Source organism: Schistocerca piceifrons, chromosome 1, assembly GCF_021461385.2.
Source record: "Schistocerca piceifrons isolate TAMUIC-IGC-003096 chromosome 1, iqSchPice1.1, whole genome shotgun sequence".
NCBI classification, from domain to species: domain Eukaryota; kingdom Metazoa; phylum Arthropoda; class Insecta; order Orthoptera; family Acrididae; genus Schistocerca; species Schistocerca piceifrons.
Window position 1 is genome coordinate 672806419 of NC_060138.1, and position 26145 is coordinate 672832563.

Below are 26145 nucleotides of genomic sequence, written 5' to 3' on the forward strand. Positions count from 1 at the left end.
CAGCAGCAAATGCGAATTTGTAGCCCGGTGGACAAGTGGAATTTCTTGCTAGGGGTCAAACAGTGTTCAGAGCATTAAATGGTGTTGAACATGCTCGCACCTCTGACAATGCTGTAGAGCCCACTAAGCCCAATGTCAAAACTTAAGTCTGCTACTGAAAAGGTAACCATATAATTTTGACCCTCAACAGTTTCATTTTAAGACTTTTTGGAAATGGGTTGTTCAATATACACTCTACAATTCCTCAAAGTCTGTCAGTATAATTTTGTTACAACGTCTATATGTAAATTATGATGTCTTTCTAGTTTGTTTTGCCACTCTTGCACCAGGATCCTATATGAAGTTCCTTTTAGACTTTATTCTAGCCTTGTTCTTAGACAGAAAGGAATTCATATATATATATATATATATATCTCTCTCTCTCTCTCTCTCTCTCTATCTCTCTCTCTCTCTCTCTCTCTCTCTCTCTCTCTCTCTCTCTCTCTCTGTGTGTGTGTGTGTGTGTGTGTGTGTGTGTGTGTGTGTGTGTGTGTGTGTGTATTTCGTTGAAGTTTGATACTTGATCCTTTTTTTATGGCTGGTGCCTGTAAAGACAAAATACATATAACAACTGGTAAAAAATGCTGCATACTTCCAAAAAATGTTGAATAATTATGAAGAGAGAATAGAGAATTACTTGTGCATTAGCATTTAAGGAGTCAGGTCTCCTTGCAATATTTTCTTAAACAACTCTGCAATGATGTCTTCTATGTTTCTGTTGATATAACAAGCATAAATAAGTTCTTCACTATTTTTTTGCTTTACTACTTTAAGGTAGGCAGTTTCTTTACAGTGAGGGGTAAATTGTAAGAACTAGACAAAGCTCTTGAGAAAATGAATGCAGGAAACCAAAAAGCTTAAAAATATAAATAATTTCATTATTAACAAACACACAATACTTACATAAAAACAATAATTGTTAATACAATAATTATCAAAATTACAGTTTTTATTGTTGGTCTAAACACGAACACAAAAATCATAAAATTTATTTGTATTTCCTGAAACAATACTTGTTCCATTTCTTAAAGGGAAACATGGTAGTATGTTAACTAAATGCATTACAAAGATATTTCCTTCCTGGAGGAATGCCAACTATAAGATTGTTTTTAGGAGTACATGTTTCTGGTATCAACTTTCCTATGTGTGCAGTATAGCCATGTTCTTTGGCATAAAGACAACGGTCAGTATCTATAACATACATGCACATATGTCCCTGAACTGTCTTAGCATTTTCAGATCCATGTGTCTGGTCTGCACAATGGCCTAATACTAAATAATCATGAACATTCAAGCTTGAATTGCGAAATTCTTTACTACGAGGATAACACAAGACATGATTATCTTGGACACCTCCATAACAACACGGACAACATACAAATGCAGCCTTCTGAGTAATACAGCACTGAATTACTAAATCTGTTGCTACACCACATGCATGCAGAGATACACCAATATCAAATGATGCATCAAAGTAATCTAGATTTGTTTGACAAAGGTCAATATTTGACAATCCTAAGAGAGAGACTTTTTCCCAGGCACGATTCAAAGACTCCTCCTTATTTTCTAACAGGACTATGCGGCAACGTGGAAGCATATAAGCAAGTATTATACCCAAATGTCCAGTGCCTGAACAGAAATCAACTATAGTGAATCCAGGTTTTGCAATTTTTAAAACGGCTTTAGCTAAATTTTCCAACTGCTGTTTCTTCCTCAGCATTCTTGATGGTGGGATATTGCCACCTTCAGGCAGTGATCTGTATGGGAGGCATGACCAGTCAAATGGTACTTCATTTCCAAATGGCATCTGTGCTTTACGAGGGAATATTCCCAACTGTGAAACTATTCTCAATGACTCTTCAACTTCCGTTTGATGTGTAAATATCCTGCTCTTTGGTTTGTAACGTTTAGGATCACTTTTGTAAAGGCTGTATTCTTCCACCTGAGGAAGAACGTAACTGATATACGAGTAATCAGACACTCTACTTGTAATGTCTTTAATAACAGAGAGCGCTTCTCTCACACCATTCTGCAGCAGCATATTCTCATACCATTTTATCATTAAGGGAATGTGCTGCTTAAGATAAACCACATTAAGTGCTTGAAATAAAATGTGGATGCATGGCAGCAACATGATGTCTGCAAGTGTCATGTTTGGTCCTTCTGAAAATGTGTGTTCAATCACATTCGCCAGGTTACACTTAAGTGCATCATTTTTTTGCTTCCCAATATTGTGAATACGAACAGGTTGGCTCATGTGAATCTCAAAACGTGCCAAATCAAGAGGAAGCATTACTTCTCCTGACTGCAGTTTGGACCTAAGAATATGCTTAACAGTACCAACCATATCCACTTCACAGAAGCGTGTCCAAAGTGAAGACTCAGCTGAAGCTACAAGGCAGCCCTGACGAAAACCTAATAGCTGTTGTGCTCCAGAACTGGCAGGGCACATCTTAACAAGTTGGCGCAAAACACTGCATAGACCTGCTACACAAATTCTGCCAGAAACAGTTAGTATGAGTGGTAAGCGACACAGCTTAGAGGTAGGTGGAGGCTCACTGACTACACAATACTGTAATTTCGATATGTCAATGAGGAGCAGTTCATGATCATTAGTCTTCTTCACTATAAATGCCACTGACACTTCATTGTGCAACTGCAGGTAATCCACAGCAAACAGGCATACAGCTGTTTCCAGTGGTGCTAGCACATTAGCTGAACTTCCGGGCTCCTCTGCTACTTCTACATACAGTCCATCCATTTCTGTGAAAATAAAATAAAATAAAAATTTACATAGTTCTGAAATTTATGAACATACCTGCTATTGGTATTAGTTTCCAGAAATAAAGAACAGGAAATTTCATAGATTAAAAAAATGATTTAATGTTATTTACATCTGGATAAATTTTACTCTAAGCAAAAATGTTTTATTTTAAAAATGATAGTGAAGTAGAGCAGCACATATTTTACAATTAAACAGCCTAATCTGCAGCCTTTCTACAGTCTTGCTATAATTTTTTATGATATTAGAAATGTTGTTTACAAAACTTCTTAATTATACTTCCATGAGTAAAGATGTTCTCAACTGGAAATTATTCAAATTAACAAATCATTGCCAGAGGTGGAAGAAGTGAAAACCAACAGAAAATGTACTAGTACCAACTGAGGATTAATCTCATAACATACTACCAAGTTCTCTCTCCCTCTCCCTCGATGTAAACTTAAACTTATGAGTATACATGGCAACATAAGAAGAAACCTCTGAAAAAATAAAACCTTGCTTGTCATTACTTATGTCCGTCTCAGTGCTAGAGTGCATCCAGTCCTGCATTTGTATCCTTGCTGTTATGTTTTGAGTTGATGTGGTTGTCAGTAAATATTACCTATTCTATGTGCAGCTTTGGATATATGACAGCAAAATGCGCACTTTCAGCATCTGTCCTGTATTGTTGTTTAAGCAGCGCTTCTAAAAGTGCGTGGCTATAGTGATCCTGCGTTTGAAACTCAGTTTAGCAGATCAGAAAGTGGAGCAGAATGTGATGTTATTTCCATGCAAACTGGTGGTGATGACTGTTCATCAGCTGACACAGTTTGAGATGTGCCCACTAGTGGTATAAAATAAATCACAGCTATAAACATTTGAAGCTATTCTGAAATTCATGGTATGACTTCACATCTATAAAGAAAGTAAAAAAATCAGTCAAAGCCCAGTGCACAAGTATATTTACAATTTTATTTATGGTCACCTTAAAATATTTGTATCTCGTTATTGTAAGCTTTAAGGACTTTTGTTGTCTAGAACGTATTTTGCTAGCTACAGATCCACACATACTGGTATAATAATTCATTTCTTTAAATAAAATGTTACTTTTCTACAGCACTACTCACATCAAAATGACTGTGGAAAGTCTATCAGGGTATATACATGGACAAGAGAGAGAGGGGGAAAAAAAATAATTAAATGACAACATAGTTTCCTTGGAAGCTGTATACATATCAATTCTTCACGTGCTTGCGGTTTTATACACTGGCGTAGAACTTCCTGACATTTTAGCAAATGAAATCCAGCAACAAACGACTCATTTTGGAAATGTCTTTGATGCGCAGCATAATGTACACTTCATATTTTTGCATTATGAAAGTATAAATACAAATTCCACTAAATACAGCACGGTAGCTTCTGAAGTGCAGAAATTGAGATTATGATGTGCTTCAGTCAGCCAGCCGTAGCTCATGTCACGTGATTTCACCTGCCAATGACAGCATATATGATATTCAGAGCAAGAACATGTGATGTAGTTGGCCAATAGCAACATTACTGTTAAGTAGTTTGAACACATAAAAAGAAAAAGTTAATGTTTTAAATGAAATATACGAGGGTTGGAACTTTAATAGTGGCAACTATTGATTTACAGCTCGTAAATAGACACGTGTTTCAATGTTTTACTGATCTTCAAAGTAGTCACCAGCATTGTGTATAACCCACTGCCAGTGATGTGGAAGTCATTGGATACTCTTAGCAGTGCCAGTTATGTTTTCAGTTTAAGCAGCGCGGTCTATTGCCCGACGATTTTGTAGCAGTTCTGAAGCGAATGCCGTGAAGCGTTTCCTTCAGTTTAGAAATTGAGTTGAACTTACGAGGGTTTAAGCACTTTGCAGTCCCATCAGTTAAACAAATCAGTAACAGCTTGCACTGCACATGCTTGAGCACTGTCCTGTAAAATGATGGTCAGGTCCTGCAGAAAGTGTCATCACCTCTGTCTCTAAGCTGGTCATAGGTTTTGTTCCAAATATGAACAGCATAGAGACAGAAGTGACAAGGCTTTCTGCAGGACCTGACCATCATTTTATAGGACAATGCTCAAGCATGTACAGTGCAAGCTGTTACTGATTTGTTTAACTGATGGGACTGCAAAGTGCTTAAACCCTCGTAAGTTCAACTCAATTTCTAAACTGAAGGAAACACTTCACGGCATTCGCTTCAGAACTGCTACAAATTCACTGGGCAATAGACCGTGTCGCTTGAACTGTCAATACAACTGGCACTGCTAAGAGTATCCTACAACTTCCACATCGCCGGCAGTGGGTTATACACAATGCTGGTGACTACTCTGAAGGTCAGTAAAATTTTGAAACACGTATCTATTTTGTACGAGCTGTAAATAATAGCTGCCACTATTAAAGTTCCAACCCTCGTATATAACAGTGTAGCTACAAGAAAGGCTAATATATATTTTCCCTTTAAATATGTGAAACACAAATGTGCAAGTAAAATTTTGAATAATGAAAAAAATGGCTGGTCTTCTGGATAGGAAATTCTTCTATGTGGCTGGTCCTCAAAGTGTTAAGTTTTGAATAAGAGTCAAACGCTCCGTGATTTGAGATCATTGCACATTCTCACATGTAACGTAATTAATTTTACTTAAAACAAAACTTACTTTGAAAGTACCGCTTCTAGAACCATCATTTGCAATATTTTCCTGCAACTTGTTAAGAGCCCAACATACAAGCGACAGCAGTCATCCCTTAAATGCGATATCGCCTATAATCACTCACTTGCCTTGATATTCCACACGAGCAATTTGCCAAGCATTTTCAATCAGTATTATGAACGCCACTGTATCATGAAGTACTGCTATGGAAAATGAAGTGCTATGTTTAATAGCAGTTGCAGCTGATTTCCATATCCCCATTAATACTTCTCAAAGATAAATATTAAATAAATAAACATTATAATTTATTAAACTTGTTTTGAAACACTTTGTCCTCTTAACATTACAGTAGGTACATATGTCACTCTGTTTACAAGTTAGAAACTTTAATAATGCGTGTAATTATTTCATAAAATAAATTAGAATCGTGAAAGGGAGCCCACTATATCATATCTGTGAACTTCTCACCAATTCTATTTCTATAGTATAAGCTTTACAATGCTAATTTTTGCAAAATTAGAGGGTGTATTTTGTGTTACTTCTTAATGTAAATGGTAACATCGGCTTCCACTTCACTTCCTAGAGCAGTTCGTGGCCCACAGGTAACTTTAAATTCCAACATAAATTCCTTACTCAATGTGTGCAAAGTGAAACGAAACAAATCCGCACAACCATGCTTCATAAACAGATAAATGAGTCACTGCAATATTGCCACGTACCACTGCTAACCAGCCAGGTAGAAATAGCGCATACATGAATTGATCCATCAGCTTGCCTGGGATTTTCACCTGACCAGCTATCAGCAACTTATTGGTGTGATTTGCCCACTTACACGCAATCTACGAATCGATTCGTCACCCATGCAATGGACTGTTGCAAAAGGGTTGCTTGTGTGTGGGGCCCTTCACAAATGTAAATAGTTGTGACATCAAAAAAAAGTTTATTGTTGCAAAGTTTGCATAGTCTTTGTCCTAAAGTCTTCGATGCATTTTGCTGTCAGCAAACACTTGTGTGTGCACTGTGTTTTGTTGTTGTAAACTGCACATTTTCTTTGCAACCAAAGTTTTATTTTCATGTTAATTCTATTGTTTGTATTTTATAGCTGCAGTAGTGGGCAAAAGCAAAATTCTTTGTTAAAGTATTAGTTCTTACCAGTCAAAATTACAAAAATTTATCCCAAAACTAAAACAATGAAAAATTCCTGTGGTTTTCCCAGATGAAAAAATTTGCGTATTTACCCTGGTTCCCTCAGGGCATATACACCCTGCTCTAAGTTTACATTTGGTATGGTATAAACGTTTCATCTGTATTCCAATGCACATTTCCAACCAGCAGCTGAGTCTGGTTCATATTCTATGAAAAATCTCTGTCCTTAATTGTCATCAAAGCAGCACCGATGCATTCAATGCTCTACTAGTATTCGTACATGTGGAAGTTCACAAACAATCTCTCTGGCATATCCCCAAATGAAAAAATCTCTGAAATCAGATCACCTTGGATGATATGTAAACAAAGCTAATTCATGCATCTAACTTAACCAAATCTGTTTTTACATGTAAGTCCCCCAAAGTTAAAATTGTTTTATTTTTTTCTATAAATGCCTGGTGTGTAACAAAGTGATTTTCAAAACCATTTTAGAAAGTAAACCACTCTCGACTTGACAAAAATTGATATTTTACTGCCTGCTGCAGGTTCTTTTCATTTCAAAATTGAGAACAAAACAATATTTCCTGTGAATCTTAATGGTAGCCCAATTCATTCATTTCACACTTGATAGAACCACCAGAATAAAAAGCCTCCATACATCTGGAAAAAGAAGATTGAGTGTTTATGGAAAAAGTTCAAGGCAATCGTAAAATGCGTTTTAGACAGGTACGTGCCGAGTAAAACTGTGAGGGACGGGAAAAACCCACCGTGGTACAACAACAAAGTTAGGAAACTACTGCGAAAGCAAAGAGAGCTCCACTCCAAGTTTAAACGCAGCCAAAACCTCTCAGACAAACTGAAGCTAAACGATGTCAAAGTTAGCATAAGGAGGACTATGCGTGAAGCGTTCATTGAATTCGAAAGTAAAATTCTATGTACCGACTTGACAGAAAATCCTAGGAAGTTCTGGTCTTACGTTAAATCAGTAAGTGGCTCGAAACAGCATATCCAGACACTACGCGATGATGATGGCATTGAAACAGAGGATGACACGCGTAAAGCTGAAATACTAAACACCTTTTTCCAAAGCTGTTTCACAGAGGAAGACCGCACTGCAGTTCCTTCTCTAAATCCTCGCACACACGAAAAAATGGCTGACATCGAAATAAGTGTCCAAGGAATAGAAAAGCAACTGGAATCACTCAATAGAGGAAAGTCCACTGGACCTGACGGGATACCAGTTCGATTCTACACAGAGTGCGCGAAGGAACTTGCCCCCCTTCTAACAGCCGTGTACCGCAAGTCTCTAGAGGAACGGAGGGTTCCAAATGATTGGAAAAGAGCACAGATAGTCCCAGTCTTCAAGAAGGGTCGTCGAGCAGATGCGCAAAACTATAGACCTATATCTCTTACGTCGATCTCTTGTAGAATTTTAGAACATGTTTTTTGCTCGCGTATCATGTCATTTCTGGAAACCCAGAATCTACTATGTAGGAATCAACATGGATTCCGGAAACAGCGATCGTGTGAGACCCAACTCGCCTTATTTGTTCATGAGACCCAGAAAATATTAGATACAGGCTCCCAAGTAGATGCTATTTTTCTTGACTTCCGGAAGGCGTTCGATACAGTTCCGCACTGTCGCCTGATAAACAAAGTAAGAGCCTACGGAATATCAGACCAGCTGTGTGGCTGGATTGAAGAGTTTTTAGCAAACAGAACACAGCATGTTGTTATCAATGGAGAGACGTCTACAGACGTTAAAGTAACCTCTGGCGTCCCACAGGGGAGTGTTATGGGACCATTGCTTTTCACAATATATATAAATGACTTAGTAGATAGTGTCGGAAGTTCCATGCGGCTTTTCGCGGATGATGCTGTAGTATACAGAGAAATTGCTGCATTAGAAAATTGTAGCGAAATACAGGAAGATCTGCAGCGGATAGGCACTTGGTGCAGGGAGTGGCAACTGACCCTTAACATAGACAAATGTAATGTATTGCGAATACATAGAAAGAAGGATCCTTTATTGTATGATTATATGATAGCGGAACAAACACTGGTAGCAGTTACTTCTGTAAAATATCTGGGAGTATGCGTGCGGAACGATTTGAAGTGGAATGATCATATAAAATTAATTGTTGGTAAGGCGGGTGCCAGGTTGAGATTCATTGGGAGAGTCCTTAGAAAATGTAGTCCATCAACAAAGGAGGTGGCTTACAAAACACTCGTTCGACCTATACTTGAGTATTGCTCATCAGTGTGGGATCCGTACCAGGTCGGGTTGACGGAGGAGATAGAGAAGATCCAAAGAAGAGCGGCGCGTTTCGTCACTGGGTTATTTGGTAACCGTGATAGCGTTACGGAGATGTTTAATAAACTCAAGTGGCAGACTCTGCAAGAGAGGCGCTCTGCATCGCGGTGTAGCTTGCTCGCCAGGTTTCGAGAGGGTGCATTTCTGGATGAGGTATCGAATATATTGCTTCCCCCTACTTATACTTCCCGAGGAGATCACGAATGTAAAATTAGAGAGATTAGAGCGCGCACGGAGGCTTTCAGACAGTCGTTCTTCCCGCGAACCATACGCGGCTGGAACAGGAAAGGGAGGTAATGACAGTGGCACGTAAAGTGCCCTCCGCCACACACCGTTGGGTGGCTTGCGGATTATCAATGTAGATGTAGATGTAGGTAGATGCAAATCAGCAAACTATAATTCGACACTGCAAATATTTGATGGAGTACAATTCTTTGAAACACCTTTCATGCAAAGAATTCTTCCAAAAACAATATACTACACAGCTGGATGGGGGTTATTCACCAGCCCCATGTGGAGAACTACTTCAATGTACTGGAAGCACTCAGCAAAATGGCTATTAGGAATGTTGTTAAAATATTCAGACATAAAAGAGGTTCAAACAGTCTCACTTTTGTCCACCCAAGCATACAGAATGTAAATCTGTTAACTGACGTTTAAAACCAAATTTCAGGAATGTGAGGGTGAATGGTCACAAACAAAAATTTATGACCCAGCCATCCAGATAATTCATTATGAACTCTGTCCTATAATTTCTGTAGGGAGCTGGACATCTCATAACATTTAAAAATCTGAACCTCAGTCACCTCCACACCATCCAAGTGGGCAGTTAAACAAGTTATTCCGTCTTTCATGAATATAAAATGTAATCAGTTAAAATTTGGATCGGTAAAATTTGTATTCTGTAATTATTATACACTGGAGCATCGTACTGCAGGTGCGGGAAGCCATTGATCATTACTATGCCGTATCTGCACTTAACGGCCAGAACATTTTGACCATCTACATAATAGCTGACATGTCCAGCTTTGGCACAGATAACAGTGGTGACACGTCATGGCATGGAAGAAATGAAGCCTTGGTAAGTCACAGGAGGAAGCCGGCACAAGATCTGCACACACAAGACACCTAATACCCATAAATTCCGGGGGAGCGGGTGATGAGCTCTGGCACCACATTCAATCAAATCCCAGATGTGTCTGATCGGGTAGCTGAGTCGTCAGCGTGGCAGAATGTCAATCCTAAGGGCCCGGGTTCGATTCCAGGCTGGGTCGGAGATTTTCTCCGCTCAGGGACTGGGTGTTGTTTTGTCCTAATCATCATCATTTCATCCCCATCAACGTGCAAGTCGCCGAAGTGGCGTCAAATCTAAAGACTTGCACCAGGCGAACGGTCTACCCGACGGGAGGCCCTAGCCACATGACATTATTATTATTACCTTTAGGAAACAAGGTCATCATGAAGGGATGTACAAGGTCTGCAATCTGTGTACAGTACTCGTTAACCAATTCTTTCCATGCTTACTAGTGTTATAGGAATGGATAATGTGCTTTTGGGTCTTCTTGATCTTTAGTTTATTTTTTACTTTGTTTTCAAAACATTCTGAAAACGTTGAAGAGGACTTTATTTTTTTTTTTTCATGTGAGTGTTCTCCCACAAGAAAGACAAAATATCTGGCAGCAAAATGGTACTACAGTTTTACATAATGTGGACAAAGAAAAAGCGTACATTGTACATTATTATGTTGCAAATGTTTGTTTAATTAAACTGTTTCAACAGTGTGAAGTCAACTCTATTGGAGGAGAAAGAGTTCTGATGTTATTTGACACTAAGAGAGCACAAGAATACACAAAGAATAAAGTAAACAGGCATATGTACTGCCTTCTAAATATTGTTCAATGTGTTTGTAAGTAAATATTTTCTCAATCAAATAAAAGTTGATGTTTTGAAGTGTTTGGACAACTCTTTTGCCATTCTTTCTGTTCTCAGCTGTATGAAGAATTTATCACAAGACCTTTGTGAAAAATATCCACTAGGAAAATTGTTAATGAACTAGTATTATTGCTAGATCCTTAATTCTATTATTCTGGTCTTACATTTTGTAAGGATGTCTACCTTTTAACCAAACTTTCACTACTTATGTGCCAAACTGTACAACACTCAGAACTCCTATTCAATTTTCACAACAAAGCATAAACAAAAGAGCACACTTGTCAAATGAATGAATGTTGGAGATTGATTGAACTTAACTATTAGTCAAAATTTTTGAGGTGTTGACAATTTATGATAGATATGTTTTCTGAATTTATGTACTACACATTTCAATTCAAAGACTGTTATCATTTACATTATGCCAATAACAGAAAGTTACAAAAACAAAATCAATTTAACTTCGTTAATTTGCAGTTACTGAATTTAAAAATGACATTGAAATTCAAATATTAGTCCTTTTTTTGCAGCAATTATGTATAACTACAATTTTCTGATAAATATTGGACTCCACATCTAAGCAGCTTGCCAGTAATGTCTGAGTGTGTCTAATATCATCGCACAACAAGGTACATGCTCTGCATGCGTTTAGAACATGATCAGTAGTGTTGTTGTGTTAAATTACATCTTTTGTTTTAAAAAAGGGCTTTAGTCTAGTGTTCTGGCCTTAAGATAGGCGACCAGGGCAAAAAATGTACACTACATGTATGCTGTACTACAAATTAATCCAACCTCAATGTGTAGATGTCATTGTGATGGATGCCATTTGGCCGGCTGATGACACTTACTGACCACACTAATGAATTACTTATATCCACAAAGGAATACCTATAAAGAAGAACAAGACTTGTATATCCTAATATACACACTGTCACCCACCTTGCACCTCATTACAAAGAATGTCCAATCTGAATCTTCAGAAAAGGTTCTTCTCAGCCCTAATAAATGCTAAACAGAAAATTTAGTCCTCCTACAGTCATAAATGACAAAAGGGGAGCTCAATTACCTCATCAGGCAGCTGATAATTTTTCATGTATTTTCATGTTTTCTCGTATGATACATACAACACGAACCACACTCTCAAAAATGAGAGCCAATCAAGAAATTTAAGCTTCAATTTCAGATTATGTGACTCAAAAAATTACAGAAATCATATTCTATTCAGCATTCCAAAATTCTAAAACAGTAATTTGTTGTTAGCTTACACCTCTCACACAATACATAGCTTGCTGCCTTTGAAGTGTTTACAACTAGCAGAGTACGTACCAAATTAATCTGTCTATTCAAACTCCACTTGCCAATTGCCTTTGAATTCGGCGTAGCATTCGATGATCTAGTATTTTCTGCCTTACATACACAACAGTTGTAGAGACAAATCCAGTAGCAAATGCCAATCCTTCAAATATCCAGAAGTTTCTTTCCTCAAGCCAAGTTACCTTGTCACAACTGAAACAAGATTCCAGGAAAAATACAAAACAATTAGCACAAATCATAAAAGTAAACACTGTTTAACTTCTCATGGCTGGGGTTCAAATCATGTAGAATTTTTTAAAGAACATCATAGTTCACCAATGACTGTATAAATTAATTTCAATATCAGCCTTAAGGTCAAAACTGCAACTATGAAATAAATACCTCCTGCAGTCAACAGTGAATATAACAAGTGCACCTGTAGTATAGGAGCAGTGTAGTCAAATGTCAAAGTTAATAGTCAACTGAAGTGGGCAAATAGTTTGGTGACACTACTAAAGTTACTAATGCTACTAGAATACTAACGCATGAAGTTCAACAAATAAACACAAAAGGTTTCTGGGTATAGTGACATGCCCCATCACACAATAACAATATTTCTCGATTTTCAAAAAGCATTTGACTCAGTGTCACACCTACGCTTATTATCAAAAGTTCGATCACATGGGGTACCAAGTGAAATTTGTAACTGCAATGAGGGCTTTTTGATAGGGAGGATGCAACAGTTTATTTTGCATGGAGAGTCATCGTCAGATGTAGAAATAACTTCAGATGTGCCCCAGGGAAATGTGTTTGAACCCTTGAAGTTCATGTTGTTTATTAAAGACCTTGCAGACAAATATAATAGTAACCTCACACTTTTTGCAGATGCTGCAGTTATTTATAACAAACTACTATCTGAAAGAAGCTGCATAAATATTCAGTCAGATCCTGATAAGATTTCAAAGAGGTACAAAGATTGGCAACTTGTTTTAAATATCCAGAAATGTAAAATAGTGCTCTTCATGAAAATCCTACGACTATAATATCAATGAGTCATTGCTGAAACCTGCAAACTCATACAAATACCTGGGTGTGACACTTTTTAGGGATATGAAATGGAACGATCACATAGGCTCAGTCATGGGTAAAGCAGGTAGTGGATTTTCGTTTCTTGGTAGAATACTGGGGAAGAGCAATGAGCCTACAAAGTAGACTGCTTATAAATGACTTGTGCAACCAGTTCTAGAATACTGCTCAAGTGTGTAGGGCCCCAACCAAATACGACCAACAGGGAATATTGAACATATACCGAAAAGGGCAGCATCAATGGTCACAGGTCAGTGTGATCAGGGGGACAGAGTTAATGAGATAGTGAAGAAACTGAACTGGCAAACTGTTGAAGACAAACATAAACTATCACGAGAAAGTCTATTAGCGAATTTTTAAGAACCAGCTTCAAATGATCATTCTACAAAAATACTACAATCTCCTAAGTATTGCTCACATGTGGATTGTAAGGATAACATTACAATAATTACTGCTTGCATAGAGGCATTCAAAAAATGCTCCACACGGTAATGGAACAGGCAGAAACCCTAATAACTGGTACAGTGGGATGTACCCTTTGCCACGTACATCACAGTAGTTTGCAGAGTATAGACGCAGATGTAGAACAGTCACTGAATAAAACAAACATTTTGACCACAGCTGCGTGGTGTTCCTCTCAGTCTGGTCGTAATTTCGTTGCCCGGAGGCCATTATATTTCTTCATGACTCTTCCATTGAGCACATTACATTGCAGGGGATGTAGAAGCACAAGATTTTGAGCGGTCATTTAAAAATTAAAACATCCTAAAAACATGAACAGAGAGGGGATTGCTTTAGCTTGCACCATCCTGGCTGACACCCATCAGAACCCAACCAGGTGCATAAGCAACTTGAGACATGAGTTTTACCAAGAAAAAACAGCAATTGCACAACCTATTTCTCGCATGAGGAAAATGTTTATCTACAAACCATTTGGTGATGACTGCCAGTTGTGGCATCTACTGTATGGGCAAAAACACTATAACCCACTCTCTCCGTCAAAACAGTAACAATTTCATGCTCCGTGCACAGTGGACAATGTGGATGGGACAAGATGTTTGAAACCTTGTGTTCAGGCTTGTAAGCATAGGTCAAGGTCTAAAACTTAACATGACAGAATTATTTCCATATAGATTAACTATCTTATTACAAAACTTCTTGCTGAACTGAAATGCTAATGCATTTCAGAAATAAACACAAATATCAAAAGCAAATATTCAAAAACTACTCCCAAGCTCAGACGATGTTCTGAATACAACTTACCTTCTAATGACATTTGAGCCAGAGTTTGTGCACCTTAAAACTTCCTTATAATGTGTAGGCAGGCATGCAGCTATCATCCTGCTGCGTATTTCAAATGCTGAAATGCACAATACACATCCATTTCACAGTTAATTGACTTCCTTAATTAAAAATTACACTGTTGCATAAGTTATAATAGTTAAAACACTATGACGAATTCTAACACTTCACTTCAGCCTGACAACATTAAGAAAATATCACAAGAAATTATGTACAAGCAAGGAAGAGTCATGTATTATCAACGAATACATAAATTGTGAATGTCTAAAATGTTCATTTCAGTTGTGGGCTAGTTTTTGGTTTACAAGAGGACTGTTAGGTTATTGTCTGACAATAGCGTCTTCAAGATAAAAACCAGTATTCATTGATAAATATGAAATTGTTACGGCAAGAAGAGAGAAGAAACCACCAAATCTGTTATCATGTGATTGGAGATGACTGGTTATAGATGTCCAAATGTCTAATCCACTCTATACTGTTACTTTTAAAATAATTTAAATTTTAATGCAGTAATATCAGTTCTTAATGCTATCATGTTAATTCAGTATCTGCCTAAAAAAGTTTACATTACTACAAACAAGCATTACACACATTAAATTTACATAAAATGTGAAGTTGATGAAATAAAATCTGTGAATTGTCCTTAACTGTTATTTAATTTCCATGGTAGAAGTATGCTTATAATTCACTGAAGAGTTCAGTTATCCTCATGGTTGCAGGTTTAGAAGAAAAAGGGAAAGAGACCATCCTTTGCTGAGGTCCTACTTAAATTTATGTAAAAAACGTAAGCTGTAGTAAGCTGTAAACTTTTTTCTTTCATTATTTTGTTGGGAGTCTCGGCAACAAAACTTTCAAAAAGGTTTGACTTTAAGTGTAAAATTTGTTTTGGAAGTCGAAAAGTGCTCTCTTTTGCAAATACTGGATGAATGAAGTTCATGTATTTGTGTGCCATCGGATACACTGCCTCAAGACAACACACGACTGCTAACTGTAATATTTGACTTACTATGTTACGCTTTTAACATAAGATTATTCCTCTCGATGAGTAGATTATGACAGATTTTAAATTTGGTCAATAATCATGTGAAATACAGAAAATTGAAATTTTGTTGCCCTTGCACTGCAACTGGTATCTTACTCTGAGACAGCATTTTAGTAACATAGATATGAATTCCACATTTTCTCTAATGACTAAACAATATAAAAATCCACATGAAAATTTTATATCTCCAAGTTCTCTCCAGCCAAATATGTTGAACCAAAATCAATTTTTACACCCTTACATAATTATAAAAAATTTAACTGTTGCAACAATGCCTGTTACACAGCATGGTAACTGCAGAGATTGGTTGGTTGGTCTAAAAGAGGGGGAAAGGGACCAAACTGCTAGGTCATCAGTCCCTTGTTCCGAATAAAACAATGCCACAAGGGTGAGAATAAAACAAGCAAGACTGACAGCACAAAACAGAGGGAAAGAAAAAACCACAAGAACAACGGAAGGGTAACAAACACTTACATGGACAAAAGGGGAGAAGAAAAACACATAAACGCAACAGGTAGAAAGAGATTAAAATGATAAAACAGATTACCATAGCTGGCTCACCATGAAAATAAAAAGGAGAAGCCAGCTACTCTGCAACACATTAAAACCTCCACCCTAAAAACACTAGGGTGGAGGACACAGAGGGACAAAGGACATGCGCTAAAACTTAGGTCAAATGACAAAACCCACCCTCACAAATAAAACATAAAACTAAATCAGCTGATGAGGTGTTGTCAGATACAATTAGCGGCAATGAGTCCGGTAACCAAAGATTTTGTCGCAGGGCAGTCAAAACGGGACAGTGCACCAGAATATTGGCCACAGTCAACCGAGCGCCACATCGACACTGAGGCACGTCTTCACGGCACAGGACGTAGCCATGGGTCGACCAAGCATGGCCGACGCAGAGCTGGCAGAGACCCTGTAAGACGCCCGCATAGAGGACTGCCACACATTCGTAGCCTCCTTAACGGCATGCAGTTTGTTGTGTGTACTGAAACTATGCTATTCCATCTCCCAAATCCGAAAACCTGGCAGTGTAAAAACGAATGCAGATCAGTTATTGGAATGCAAATCTCCATAAGTGGTTTCCGTGTAGCCTGTTGGGACAGCCTGTCACCAAGTTCGCTGCCTGGGATTCCGGCATTTCCCGGGATCCACACAAACACCACTGAACTACCGGACCGTTCCAGGGCATAGATGGACTCCTGGATGCTCACTACCAAAGGATGACGAGGGTAGCATTGGTCAATAGCTTGTAGGCTGCTCAAGGAGTCAGTACGCAGAAGAAACGACTGCCCAGAGCATGAATGGATGTGCTCAAGATCGCGAGATTAGCCACCAGCTCTGCAGTGAAAACACTGCAGCCATTGGGCAAGGAATGCTGTTCAATATGTCCTCCATGGACATATGCAAAGCCGATGTGACCATCAGCCATCGAGGCATCAGTGTAAACCACTTAATGGCCTCAGTACATTTCAATAATTGAGAGGAAGTGACGACGGAGAGCCGCGGGGTGTATTGAGCCCTTTGGACCATGTGAGGGATCCAGGCGAAGCTGCAGCCTAGGTGTACACCATGGAGGTGTATGAGAATGAACCTCGAGTTTAGGTAGTAAACGCAAGCACTCCAGTTCAGACAGAAGAGATTGGACGTGACCTGCAATTGGAAGCCCTGACCTGGGCCGCCGATGTGGGAGACGAACCACCGTGGGTGGGAAAAGGAGACGGTAATTCAGATGCGCAGGAGAACTACGAACATGTGCAACATAACTGGGGAGCAGTTGTGCACGCCTGACCTGCAGTGGAGGGACTCCAGCCTCTGCCAGGACGCTGGTCACCGGACTCATCCTAAAAGCTCAAGTAACTAGTCGAATGTCACAGTGGTGAACCGGGTCGAGTAAACGCAGCACTGAGGGTAACGCAGAACCATAAACCAGACTCCCATATTCAAGGTGTGAATGAACAAGGGCTCTGTATAGCTGCAGCAGTGTAGAGTGATCTGCACCCCAGTTGGTTGAAAACAAGTCCTAAGAATCGATATGTCTCCACTACAGTGCGGGGAACATCAACGAGATAAAGTTCTGGTTCCGGATTAATGGTACGATGCCAATAGAAGCGCATAACACACGACTCTGCGGCCGAAAACTGGAAGCTGTAGGCTAGAGCCCATGACTGCACCTTGTGGATGGCTCCCTGTAGGTGCCGCTCAGCAACACCAGTACTGGTGGAGCAGTACAAAATGCAGAAGTCATTTTCATACAGAGAGGGTGAGACAGACAGCTCTACAGCTGCTGCTAGACCATTAATGGCCACTAAAAATAGAGATACACTCAATACAGAGCCCTGCAGGAACCCATTCTCCTGGATATGGAGGGAACTATGGGAGGCACCAACTTGGACACGGAAAGTACAAAGTGACAGGAAATTCTGGATACAAATCAGGAGCTGGCCTCAGAAACTCCACTCGTATAATGTGGCAAGGATATGATGCCGCCAGGTGGTATCATATGCTTTACGTAAATCAAAAAAGGCAGCAACAAGGTGTTGGCATCTGGAAAAGGCTGTTCGGATGGCAGACTCGAGGGACACAAGATTATCAGTGGTAGAGCGACCCAGGTGTAAACCGCCTTGGCATGGAGCCAGTAGGTCACATGACTCCAGGACCCAGCCCAACCACCATCACACCATATGTTCCACCAGCTTACAAAGAAAGTTGGTGAGGCTGATGGGCCGATAGCTATCCACACAATCAGTTTTTGCCAGGTTTGAGCACTGGTATGATGGTGTGCTCCCGCCAGTGGGATGGAAAGGAGCCACCACACCAGATCCGGTTGAAGATTACTAGGAGATGTCACTTGTAGTCAGACGAGAGATGTTTAATCATCTGACTGTGGATCCGATCTCGCCCAGGAGCTGTGTCAGGGCAATGAGGAGCTCCCACTTTGTAAATGGGGCATTATAGGGTCCACTGTGGCATGTAGTGAATGAGAGGACTTTCCCTTCCATCCGTCGTTTGAGACTACAGAGGTGCGAGCATAGTGCTCAGCAAAGTGCTCGGTAATCGCGTTTGTGTCGGTGGATAACATGACATATATGTTAACACCAGGAACACCTGTTGGGGTCTGGTACCCAAAAACTCATTTGATCTTTGCCCAGACTTGGGAAGTTGATGTATGGCACCCAATGGTCGACACATACCTCTCCCAACATTCTTGTTTTCATCGTTTGATAAGCTGGCGAACGCGGAGCTGTTTAAAGGGTATGAGGTGCTCCAGGGAAGGGTGCCGCTTATGCCGCTGCATAGCTCGCCGACACTCTTGAATTGGCTCAGTGACTTTTGGTGACCACCAAGGGACTGTCTTTTGCCGGGGGCACCCTAAAGAACGAGTGATCGCATTGTAAGCCGCATAAACGATAATTGTAGCTGCTCAGCCACCAAATCAATGTTACCATGTGGGGGAGATTCAACAGCAAGTCCATGGGCCTGATGCCGGGGAAGTGACAGGAAGATGGGAAAGTGGCCACTACCACACAGGTCGTCATATGCTCTCCAGTGGATAGATGGGAGAAGGCCAGGACTGCAAACCAAGAGATCAGTGGACGAATATGTGCCATGTGCCACACTGAAATGTGTGGGGCCACCTGTATTTAAGAGGCAGAGGTCGAGTTGTGACTCGAAATTTTCAACATTTCTGCCTCGGCCAGTAAAAACTCTGCCACCCCACAAGGGTTATGACCGTTAAAATCTCCCAAAAGCAGAAGAGGTTTAGGGAGTTGCTCAATCAGTGCAGGCAATGAGTTCAGGGGTACTGCACCGTCTGGAGGAAGATATACGTTGCACACAGCTATTTCCTGTGTCGTCCTTATCCTGACAGCCACAGTTTCAAGAGAGGTTTGAAGGGGCACAGGTTCAGTGCATACTGAGTTCAGGACACACATGTGAACTCCACCTGACACTCTGTTATAGTCACTACGATTTTTGTAATATCCCCTATAGCTGTGGAGGGCAGAGGTTCTCATTTCCGGGAACCAGGTTTCCTGAAGGGCGATGCAGAAAGCAGGTGTAAAACTTAACAGTTGCCGTAGCACAGCCAGGTGGTGGAAAAAACCGCTGCAATTCCACTGGAGGATAACGTTACCATGAGGCTGGGAAGGCATGACGTGTGCAAGGAGGCAGGTTATGCCTCAGGATCACCTGCTGCCACAGATTGAGTAACTGTAGCCATTTCTATGGTGGACGAGGCATCAGTGAGAAGCAGGTCCACAGGGGACGCTAAGATCTCCACCACATCCTCAGATGCAGAATTGATAGGAAGTGGTGGTGTTGGGGCCACCAGAGGGTCCTGTTTCTTAGCAGACTTCTTATTAGTTTGCTTGCTCTCTCTCTCTTCTCTTTACAGGCTTTCTGTGAAGACTTCTCCAAAGCAGCTCCAAGGCATGGAGGAAGACCATGGAGCTCTTTTTCCAGCAGCCTTTGGCTCCTTGAGTCTCTGATGAGTGTCTGCCATGGCATGTGGCACAGAGTGATGAACCACTGGCACTTGGGACGGCAATGGTGACGTAGCTGCAGCATATGTCAACGTCAACCAAATGGGGTGTAATCTTTCGAATTTACGTTTAGCCTCTGTGAAAGTCAACCGGTCCAGGGTCTTGTACTCCATGATTTTCCACTCCTTTTGGAGTACTGGGCAGTCTGGCGAGCAGAAGTAGTGGTGCTCTCCACAGCTGATACAAGTGGGAAGAGGCACACATGGAGTATCTGGATGCAGTGGATGTCCGCAGTTTCGACATGTGGCACTGGAAGTGCAGTGGGAAGACATGTTCCCGAACTTCCAGCACTTAAAGCACCACACAGGGGGAGGGACATATGGTTTAACATCACAGCAGTAAACCATCACCTTGACTTTTTCAGGCAATGAATCACCCTCAAAGGCCAAGATGAAGACACCGGTAGCAACCCTGTTGTCTTTGGGTCCCCTGTAAATGTGCCGGATGAAATGAACACTGTGGGGAGGTTACAGCTCAGGCATCAGCAGTGCGATCCCTGTGTTGTCAGGGGGTTACCACCAAATAGGTACATGATGGCCCCACCACAATGGAACGGCTACCCTGCCGGATATGGGTGCAGAGAAATCCAATATTGGCATCGGGGCGAAAGAAGGCAGAAGATAACGGAAGAAGATGACATACCCCAGAAAGTGTCTTCACCCAAATTGTTGAATCGCAGGTGGAGATGCAAAGCCATGGCAAGAGATTCAGGAGATCGAATCTAAGTACATTATGGATAACTCGTGCACCACGTAAGGCGTCCTTCCCCACATGACCCACACTTGTGTAGAATTTTGAAAGTGGCAGGTCAAACCATAGAATGGGACCTGAACCCATAGGGCCGAAAAGCCTGAGACTCCTTTTAGTCACCTCTTACGACAGGCATGAATACCTTGGGCCTATTCTAACCCCCAGACCTGCAGGGGGCTAACTGCTGAGACATTGCTGCTGGGATGTAACGTATTATCACCTAATCAGATGATCTAAGCCAAGGGCTTTAGGTTGGTGGTGCTGAAAGGTGCTGAGGGTCACACAAGTTGCTTCCACTGAGCTGAATATTTCACAGTGACTGTAACTCATTCAGACAGTTCATTTCTGACCAAGTTTTTATATAATGAGCAACTGTATTGGCAAACACATACAAGTTAAATTGCTTTCTTAACTAAGAACTGCACCTTCATTTCAATATTTCTTGTTTTGGAGACGATGGTCAGGAATTTTTTTTTTCTGTGGCACATCTCAGAACACAGTACAATACAGAATGGTATACTGTACATTTTGTTTTCACATGGGTTTTCATGGCGCACTTCATATTTCAAGCGAATACAGACATCTTTGTTGGAATTGTCCCTTACAAAACATTTTCAAAATGTCTCCCAGTAGGAAGTAGAATATTCTCATTATCAAAGCCTCCTCCACTGCCACACTTTTCCCAGTCTTTATCAGTTCTCATACCAGAGACAGACTAAACACTAAACATTGTCCTGTTATTATCCAACATAGGTTATGAGAAATAAAAATTCACAGTTTGAGGATGTTAAAAATGAACTATCAGTGCTGTTATTCCAATATGATTAAGGTCAGAGGGAGCACCTGCCCCATACTCAAGTTGTAATCAATAGAAAATTGCAGTCTATTGATACTTACTTCCAGCTCATCCTTTCTAGTTCAAGCATATTCGAGATACAATAGGTGTCACCATCCAGGTTTTTCTTCTGTCACTCAGCTTGATTTCTAAGTGCAGTATCAGTTGACAAACTGAATTTCTTCTGAGTTCAGCTTTTTCCCAGTTATTCTGACATGTAGTGCCCATTTCTTCCAATAGTTTCACATGCAGTTGTTCTATGGCTATGAATCTAAAGAAGTTTGTCTAGGCTTGATACTTCTTGGCAGATTAAGACTGTGTGCCAAATAGGGACTCTAAGCTGGAACTTTGTCTTTTACAAGCAATGCCTTTACTGACTGAGCTGTTGGTATCTGCCCTTAAAGTTTCAATTCCGCCAGTACCCTTCATTTACTACTTTTTTTGCTCTGCTGGACTAGCACTCCCTGAAGGGCAGATACAGCAGAGAAAGGCTTACCCTTAGCTTAGAAGTGGTTACGGGCAGAATTCACGCTGCTTCAATATCGCAGTTAATAAGAACATCGTCCTCAAAAGGAACAGTTCTGGGTTTGAGTTCCTGTCTAGCACACAGTTTTAATCTGCTTGAAAGTTCAAACCAGCCTGTACTCCACTGCAGAGTGAAAGATTCATTCAAGTCTAGGTTTGAATACTACTGGCTTCCCCCATCAAATGTGTCACTAAAACATGAGCAACAAATGTGGGCAATTTTTGTGCCACTCCTGTGTTTGATTTTATGCCTGTGGTGTAATTTGTCATTCATCACATTGGATTCTGTGAAGGAGTGCCCCCGTGAATGAGCAACATGTCAAGTTACACAAACAATACTGACCCTCTGCTTTTTGTCATGAAAGTATGAACTTATCTCTACATCTACACATCTACATATAAGTAATTACTCTGCTATTCACAATAAAGTGCCTGGCAGAGGGTTCAATGAACCACCTTCAAGCTGTCTCTCTACTGTTCCACTCTCGAACGGCGTGCAGGAAAAACGAGCACTTAAATTTTTCTGTGCAAGCCCTAATTTCCCTTATTTTATTGTGATGATTATTTCTCCCCATGTAGGTGCATGCCAACACAATATTTTTGCAATCGGAGGAGAAAACTGGTGATTGAAATTTCATGAGAAGATCCCGTCACAACAAAAAATGCCTTTGTTTTAATGATTGCCACTCCAATTCATATATCATGTATGTAGCACTATCTCCCCTACTTCACGATAATAAAAAACGAGCTGCACTTCTTTCTATTTTTTCGATGTCATCCGTCAGTCCCATCTGATGTGGATCCTACACCACACAGCAATACTCCAGAATATGGTGGACAAGCGTGGTATAAGCAGTCTCTTTAGTAGACCTGTTACACCTTCTAAGTGTTCTGCCAATGAATCGCAGACTTTGGTTGGCTCTACCCACAACACTATCTATGTGATCGTTCCAATTTAGGGTATTTGTAATTGTAATTCCTAAGTATTAGTTGAATTTACAGCCTTCAGATTTGTGTGACTTATTGTGTAATTGAAATTTAGCAGATTTATTTAGTATTCGTATGATTAACTTCACACTTTTCTTTATTCAGGGCCAACTGCCACTTTTTGCACCATACAGATATCTTATCTACATCACTTTGCAATTCATTTTGGTCATCTGATGACTTTACAAGATGGTAAATGACAGCATCATCTGCAAACAATTTAGGAGGGCTACTCAGATTGTCTCCTATGTCGTTAATGTAGATCAGGAACAATAGAGTGCCTATAACACTTCCTTGGGGAATGCCAGATATTATTTCTGTTTTATTCGATGACTTTCCATCTATTACTACGAACTGTGACCTTTCTGACAGGAAATCACGAATCCAGTCACACTAATGAGGCGATATTCCACAGGCACATAGTTTGGTTAGAAGACGCTTGTGAGGAACAGTGTCGAAAGCCTTCTGGAAATCTAAAAATATGGAATCAATTTGACATCCCCTGTTGATAGCACTCATTATTTCATGAGTATAAAGAGCTAGTTGTGTTTCGCAACAGCGATATTTTCTGAATCCCTGCTGACTACATGTCAATAAATTGTTTTCTTCGAGGTACTTCATAAAGTTCGAATACAGTATATGTTCCAAAACCCTACTGCAAATCGACGTTAGTGATATAGGCCTGCAATTCAGCGGATTACTCCTACTTCCTTTTTTGGGTATTGGTGTGACCTAAGCAATTTTCCAGTCTTTAGGAACGGATCTTTCTGTGAGCGAATGGTTGTATATAATTGCTAAATATGGAGCTATTTTATGAGCATACTCTTGAGAGGAACCTGGCTGGTATACAATCTGGTCCGGAGGCCTTGCCTTTATTAAGTGATTTAAGCTGCTTTGCGACACTGAGGATATCTATTTCTATGTTTCTCATATTGGAGTTGTTCTTGATTGGAATTCCAGAATATTTACTTTGTCTTCTTTGGTGAAGGAGTTTTGAAAAATCATGTTTAATAACTCTGCTTTAGTGGCACTGTAATCAGTGACTTCACCATTGTTATTGCACAGTGCAGGTACTGACTGCATCTCACCACTGATGTGCTTCATGTATGGCCAGAATCTCTTTGGGTTTTCTGACAGATTTCGAGACACAGTTTCATTGTGGAAATTATTGAAAGCATCTTGCATTGAAGTACGCACTATATTTCGAACTTCTGCAAAACTTTGCCAGTCTTGGGGATTTTGCATTCTTTTAAATTTGGCATGCTTTTTTCACTGCTTCTGCAACAGTGATCTGACCCGTTTTGTGTATTGTGGGGGATCAGTAGCATCACTTATTAATTTATATGGTACATATCTTTTAATTGCTGTCGATACTATCTCTTTGAAATCATTCCACAACTTTTCTACGTTTACATGATGAGATTGGAAGGAGTGCAGACCGTCTCTTAAATAGACGTTAAGAGCATTTTTATCAGCTTTTATAAATAGATATACTTTGTGATTCTTTTTTATGGTTGTAGGAGCTACGGTATTCAGCCTTTTGGTCGCTGATCCCTGTATTTGTCCGACACTCACTATTTGTCCAGAATTATTTGTCGCTAAGAGGTCAAGTATGCTTTCGCAACCATTTATGCTTCGAGTGGGCTAATGAACTAATTGTTCAAAATATTTTTCTGAGAAAGCATTCAGTACAATTTCGGATGAGGTATTATGCCTGCTGCCGGCTTTAAACATATAAGTTTTCTAGCATATCGAGGGTAGATTAAAGTCACCACTGACTATAATTGTACGAGTGAGGTACCTATTTGAAATGAGACTCAAGTTTTCTTTGAACCGTTCAGCAACTATATCTTCTGAGTCGGGAGGGGGGGGGAGGTCTCGGTAAAATGACCCAATTAATTGTTAGGTCCGATTGTCAAGTATAACCTCTACTCACACTATTTCGCAGGAACAATCTACTTCAATTTCACTACAAGGCAAACTACTTCTGACAGCAATAAATACTCCATCACCAAATGTATTTAATCTATCCTTTCTGAACACTATTAGATCATTAGAAAAAGTTTCTGCTGAGCTTATTTCTGACTTTAGCCAGCTTTCTGTATCTATACCTATTTCAGCTTCAGTGCTTTCAATTAGGGCTTGGAGCTCTGGTTCTTTCCCAACACAGCTACGACAATTTACAACTATAATACCAATGGTTTCTACAACTAACTTACTGTGTTTTACCTGCCCCCCTTTAGACAGACACCCTTTTTGTGGTTCCCTGAGGCCCTCTAACCTAAAAAACCACCCAGTCCCTTCCACACAGCCCCGCTACCAGTGTAGCCACTAGCCACTTCCTGTGTGCAGTGGACTCCTGACCTATTAAGTGGAACCCGGAAACCCACCACCCGATGGCGCAAGTCAAGGAATCTGCAGCCTACATGGTCACAGAACTGCCTGAGCCTCTGATTCAGACCCTCCACTCGGCTCTGCACCAAAGGACCACAGCCGGTTCTATCGATGATGCTGCAGATGGTGAGCTCCGCCTTAATCTCACAAGCAAGACTGGCAGTCTTTACCATTTCCACTAGCCGCCCAAAACCAGAGAGAATCTCCTCCGATCCAAAGCGGCATACGTTATTGGTACCGACATGAGCCACCACCTGCAATTGGATGCACCCTGTAATTTTCATGTCATCCGGAAGCAGCCTTTCCACATCCGAAATGACTCCCTCTAGTATGCACACGGAGTGCCATTGGCTTCCTCCCTCCCCCCCCCCTCCCCCCCGTGATTCCCCTTGGCAGCAGCCTCAAGCTGTGTGACAGAAGCCAACTATTCAGCATAAAAAAACTTCTAAATACAGAATGAAACATATTTTTAATAAAAGAGAAGCTAATCTTAAAATTAGTGTGAGAACCGAAGCATAATA

At 40.3% G+C, this 26145-nt stretch overlaps 1 protein-coding gene across 2 annotated transcripts in view; it reads right to left on the bottom strand.

Moving 5' to 3' along the window:
- Nucleotides 1–896: 896 nt before the first annotated feature.
- LOC124786745 (glutathione S-transferase C-terminal domain-containing protein homolog) overlaps nucleotides 897–26145 on the bottom strand; it is a 46758-nt gene continuing 21509 nt past the window's right edge. Inside the window, exons 3-5 of one of the 2 annotated variants that reach the window (XM_047254288.1) lie at nucleotides 14503–14599; nucleotides 12187–12366; nucleotides 2665–2802 (exon numbers count right to left, since the gene is read on the bottom strand). In XM_047254288.1, the coding sequence (XP_047110244.1) occupies nucleotides 12204–12366; nucleotides 14503–14599 (260 nt within the window). In that variant the 3' untranslated portion in view covers nucleotides 2665–2802; nucleotides 12187–12203. Of the gene's footprint in view, nucleotides 2803–12186; nucleotides 12367–14502; nucleotides 14600–26145 lie in introns of those variants that run through there. The other variant, XM_047254287.1, reaches the window with a different exon arrangement.